The sequence below is a fragment of the Nicotiana attenuata genome, unplaced genomic scaffold, assembly GCF_001879085.1.
Source record: "Nicotiana attenuata strain UT unplaced genomic scaffold, NIATTr2, whole genome shotgun sequence".
Taxonomy (NCBI): domain Eukaryota; kingdom Viridiplantae; phylum Streptophyta; class Magnoliopsida; order Solanales; family Solanaceae; genus Nicotiana; species Nicotiana attenuata.
Window position 1 is genome coordinate 3,097 of NW_017674904.1, and position 5,190 is coordinate 8,286.

Sequence of the window (5,190 nt, forward strand, 5' to 3'; positions counted from 1 at the left end):
CCCAAATATTCAATTGATGAATAAATGGCAAGTGGGGGGGACTATCTGTATTGGAAAAATTGAGTTTACATATTAAAGAGGTATGAAGATGACGTGTCGTGACACATAGACTGGTCAAAGAATTACAACTGGTAAGGAGGCACGAGTTGCAATAGATACGAGCAGAGAGCAAAAGAAGAGACACGAGCGGTTATTCAAAAAGAGGCAACGCTCGTACCTGTTCAAGTCATTTAAGTCCAAGAGTCAAAGAGAATGAATCTGACAGCACACGAGAGTCCAGATACAGTATTTAATGAGCATTAAATACCAAAAACGTTAGAGAATCTGTATTAAATATAATGATTATATAACGTAGCATTTAATGTCTTTAATTGCCCATAATAGCCTTATATGACATAGCCTAAATGCATATCTCCAAGGTACCTATAAAAGGGAATTAACTGATCAATTGTAGGGATACGAAACACTATCTGAATATACTTTGGTTTACTTGTTTCTCTCGATTACATTCTTGCTATCCAAATTGTTTTCTTTTATACATTCTTTCGATTATCAGTAACCCGTGTTCTTCTAAATTATAAGCTTTAATCGAAATTCCATTTTTTGGTTAAACATTATTGTTTTCTGTTTGTCTGACGTAGAAGAAGCAGATATATATAGAACAATCAAGTTTTACACAATTTTGGAATCCAATCATATTTCAAGTGGAAGGGTCCAAGCATATTTTAATCTTGTCCATTGTTGGTTGCCAGGACGGTGTACTCATTTGTAGTTTCACAAGAGCTGCTTTTTGCTCCTCGAGATCTATAATTGTAGGAATAAGTGCAAAAATAACTTTATCAATCTCAAAACATAGTTGCACACTAAAAAGCTCCTTTATTAACGAGAACCCACCACACTCGGATTATTTAAATAAAAAAATTAAAAAGTAAGAGGTGTCATTGGATTTCTTTGAAAAATTAATCACTTTTTTCAGTGGATGACCCAGCAAGAAAATTTTAGGAATTTAATTTTCTAAACTCTCACTAGACTAAGTGGAAAAATTAGCTAAATCATTTCCATCCATATCCTTAACAGATTTAATTTAATGTGATTGCCAGCTTTGAACCAAATAAAAAAATTAGGGCAGCCCGAATTATAAGGCATCTCGCATACACACGAGGTCTGAAAAAGGGCCTCATCCCAAGGGGTGTAATATTTACTCTGTTTCCACGGCTCGAATCCGTGACATTAGGTTACACAGAGACAACTTTACCGTTGCTCCAAGGTTCCCTAGATAAAATAAATAGATTAAAAAAGTAAGCACAGCAAAGTAGACATGATCATTATCCTGTAAAGATATAAATAACGAGGAAATATGAATTTAATTATGGCTAAATATCTATAAAAAAAAAAAAACAGAGAAAATTATCATATTTTTTCCTTGAAAAGTGGAACATGGAGAAAATGCATATCGAGTACCTCCCCTTAACTACTACCACCTCTTCAACATGACCTATACAGTTTTGTCCCCAAAAAACAAGAATTATTCACACGTTTGAACTCATATTTCCTCCCTTTACATAGTCATCTTTTGCTTACTTTCTCAATTTGTCAAATCAAGAATAACATTCAGAAAAATATGAGAACTTATTCACATCTCTTGATCTTCCTATGTTTCGCCTTTTATCTATCTTTTTCAAGTAATAATTCTCTCCCTATATTTTTCCAAAGTTTTTTAAGCTTTCCTTAGCTAAGAATTTATCCAAATATTTAGACTTTTCTAATGTTGTTTATGTTATATGCAGATGGAACTCAACTAATTATAGTGAACAATTGCAAAGAAAGCATATGGCCTGGAATTCTTGCAACAGCAGGGCACGAGACGCCGATCAACGGCGGATTCCATCTCAATATTGGCCAACAAGTAACGCTTGATGTTCCTGAGCTATGGTCAGGAAGAATATGGGGTAGACAAGGTTGTTGTTTCGACGAAAATGGTAAAGGATCGTGTCAAACAGGGGATTGTTCCGGCCTTCTGAATTGTTCAGGGGCCGGAGGAATTCCCCCTGCAACGCTCGTTGAAATGACATTAGGAACCCCAACTAATTCAAGACATTATTATGATGTTAGTTTAGTTGATGGATTTAATATTCCTGTTTCTATGATTCCGATTGGTGGTAGTGCTGGTTGTGGTGTTGCTGCTTGTGAAACTGATCTGAATCAATGTTGTCCTGAATATTTAGCGGTAAAGAGCAAAGGTAAAGCTGTTGGATGTAAAAGTGCTTGTCTTGCTACGAACTCTCCAAAATACTGCTGCACTGGAAAATATGCTAATAGAAATACATGCAAACCAACCGCGTTTTCGCGGCTTTTTAAAACTATATGCCCTAGGGCATATAGCTATGCTTTTGATGAATCTACTGGACTTAAGAATTGTAAAGCGCCGCGGTATCTCATTACCTTTTGTCCTCCCAATTAATGGATCGAGCATCTCTATAGTCGCGGTATAGTGTACTTAAGAAAATAGACCTTGGGCCTAACGTGTACGTTCAAGTGTTTGTTCAGTGTTAATTCACTGTATGTAATTTCTTATCTTTTTCTTATTAGTCTGTGTATTCTGTGTTTTATCAGCAAATAATTCTATATGAATTAGTATTTACACGGCTTTAGTATGTCATATTGTCAATTTGCCATGCATTAGCCCACAGGCTTGTTGTCTATTTCTCTTTTCCTAATCCGACGGCTATAAGTGGCTTTAACGATGAATAAAGCTTCTACCAAGATGGAATTCAATTCTAAAACTAAGTTAATAATAATAAAAAGTGGGACAGTATAACTATTCTCACAGGAAATCCGATTTCTATTTGAGTAATACTAATGAAGTTAATCTTTAGATGCCTTTTTTCGTAATTTGATTCTTAGAATACTTTTTGAAAAGATTGCCTGAAGACAAATTGTTTCTCTAATACTCAGAAAAAACACTTCTTAAATAATTTAGCCAAATATAAATTGCTACTTTTCTAAGTACCTCTTCTCAAAGACTGAAACTCCATTTGAAAAGTCACTCAAATCACAAACTTTGGGAGTTCTGCCAAACGGGCCCTTTGGTTGGGAATCTTCAGTTGGGCCCATTGTATCACATAGTTGGGGCATTTGCATCTATACCCGCTTTTTGTGTCACGTTTTAACTTGTGCCCGCTTTGCAAAAAAAATTGCAAGTGTACCCGCTTTTTCGCATAACTTCAGCATACGGGGCTGAAGTAGCAAAGGCAATCACGCAAAACTCCAGCATTCTAGAAGTCAGGCCTGAAGTTCAGCTCTAGATGTTTTGTAACTGGCGAACTTCAGCTCTAGAACAGAAGTTTTTGTTTTTGTAACTGGCGAACTTCAGCTCTAGAGCTGAAGTTTTTGTTTTGTAACTGGCCAACTTCAGCTCTAGAGCTGAAGTTTTTGTCTTTGTAACTGGGAACTTCAGCTCTCTAGAGCTGAAGTTTTGTCTTTGTAACTGGGGAACTTCAGCTCTAGAGCTGAAGTTTTTGTCTTTGTAACTGAGGAAGTTATTTAGTTCATTGTATGTTTTCTACCCCAAATGACTCTTTTCACATAATTTTTACGATTCTTTTACTGCAATTGTTATGGCCCAGTTCTCAACTTAATCCCACACTTTCCTGCAAAAATTGACATTAGTCATGGGTCATGTAACCCTCTGTGTAGTGAACCCACAGCTTCATAAGAACAGTCAATAGGAGTTCACATACCAGAAAGACTTTCTTTCAAGGAGCCATTTGGTATATATCATAGACCAGCATTTGTTCACGTTGCGCGAAACAAAAGCCTAAAAGTCTGACAACATTTTTGTGATGAAACCTAGAGAGAATCACAATCTCAGTTTTAAACTCAAGGGCACCCTGCTTAGATTGACAAGATGACGCTATCAGATGTTTTATTAGCATAAGAAGAAGAAGAAGAAAATGGAGGAGGTGAAGGAGGAGGAGAAAGGGGGCTGAAGTTATTTAAAAAGTGGGTACAAGTTAAAAAGTTTTTAAAAAAATGGGTATAGGTTAAATGGGGGCGACCAAATAGAGCGCCCCGTGCAATTTTTACCACATAGTTAGGTAAAAATAGCACGGGCTACCCAGTTTTTGGACTGGTCATTTAAAAATAGCCGGTGTTTGCAAAGTCATTGAAAAATAGCCACTATTTTGCTGCTACACGGAAAGTTCCAGCATAATATACTGGAGATCGACGCACCTATGTATGAACTTCTAGCATATTATGTTGGAACTCCAACACGCGGAAAGTTCCAGCATAATATATTGGAGATTGGAGCACCTGTGTATGAACTTCCAGCATATTATGTTGGACTCGTATATTATATTAGAGTTTCAGTATATTATACTGGAATTCCAATATATTATGCTGGAGTATTTTCCAGATTTTGAACAGTGTTTACGTTCAGATTTATATTTACATGAAAAGTGGCTAAATTTCGATTACTTTTGAAACTGTGACTATTTTTGAATGACCACTTGTAAATCTGGCTATTTTTTAATTTCTCCCCATAGTTAGGGGTGATTGATGGGAATGGCCTTGTAAGGAGCTGGTCTTAGCCAAATATCCTCAAAGTTGACGGTATTTAAAAAATAGACCCCAACCCGCACACAGTAATTGCTCTTCAGTATTTTTCTACCGAATTGATAGAGTGTGTGCTATATTTACTCTACATATCTGTTAAGTTGTTTATTAAAGTCTATCCAATTGGCAAAATTTTTTGTGTTGTTTTAACAAAGTGTCGAACTTGCAACTTCAGTTTCGATCAATCGACCCCAAACCTGCTCCAAATAATCTCAAATTTGAATAAATCTTTTAATTACCAATACAAACAATCTTCAATCACCAATTTAGTCAAATAACACCAAATCAAAAAGATTCTCTTTGTCTTCTCCATCAGTTTCTCATGGGTTTAAATAAGGTCTATGTGGATGTTAGAAGCAATTTGCTGAATGATGCATCCTTTACCATCTCTTGATTGTGTTTATAACATACTTCTACAACATAAGGCAATTCAGTACAAATGCTCAGTTTCACCCTGATTCTGCTTCCTTCAATGTCAATTCTAATAATGTCAAGTTCACTCAACCTCATCCACAACAGAGACAGTATAATCAAAGGGTGATCTTTGATCAACCTAAGTCTGGTCTTTTCTGT

At 36.0% G+C, this 5,190-nt stretch overlaps 1 protein-coding gene across 1 annotated transcript; it reads left to right on the forward strand.

Moving 5' to 3' along the window:
* The first annotated feature begins 1,425 nt into the window (after window positions 1–1,425).
* LOC109219425 (thaumatin-like protein) lies at window positions 1,426–2,654 on the forward strand. The gene is made up of 2 exons (XM_019383886.1): window positions 1,426–1,682; window positions 1,788–2,654. Exons 1-2 carry the CDS (start codon window positions 1,622–1,624, stop codon window positions 2,459–2,461), a joined length of 735 nt encoding a protein of 244 aa, XP_019239431.1. The 5' UTR covers window positions 1,426–1,621; the 3' UTR covers window positions 2,462–2,654.
* Window positions 2,655–5,190: the final 2,536 nt, after the last annotated feature.

What these genes read in the sequence shown, in the direction of transcription:
- LOC109219425 (XM_019383886.1), top strand. Translation starts at nt 1,622, where the DNA reads ATGAGAACTTATTCACATCTCTTGATCTTCCTATGTTTCGCCTTTTAT. An exon ending in CTTTTATCTATCTTTTTCAA is followed by an intron (nt 1,683 to 1,787) that starts GTAATAATTCTC and finishes TGTTATATGCAG; the next exon opens with ATGGAACTCAACTAATTATA.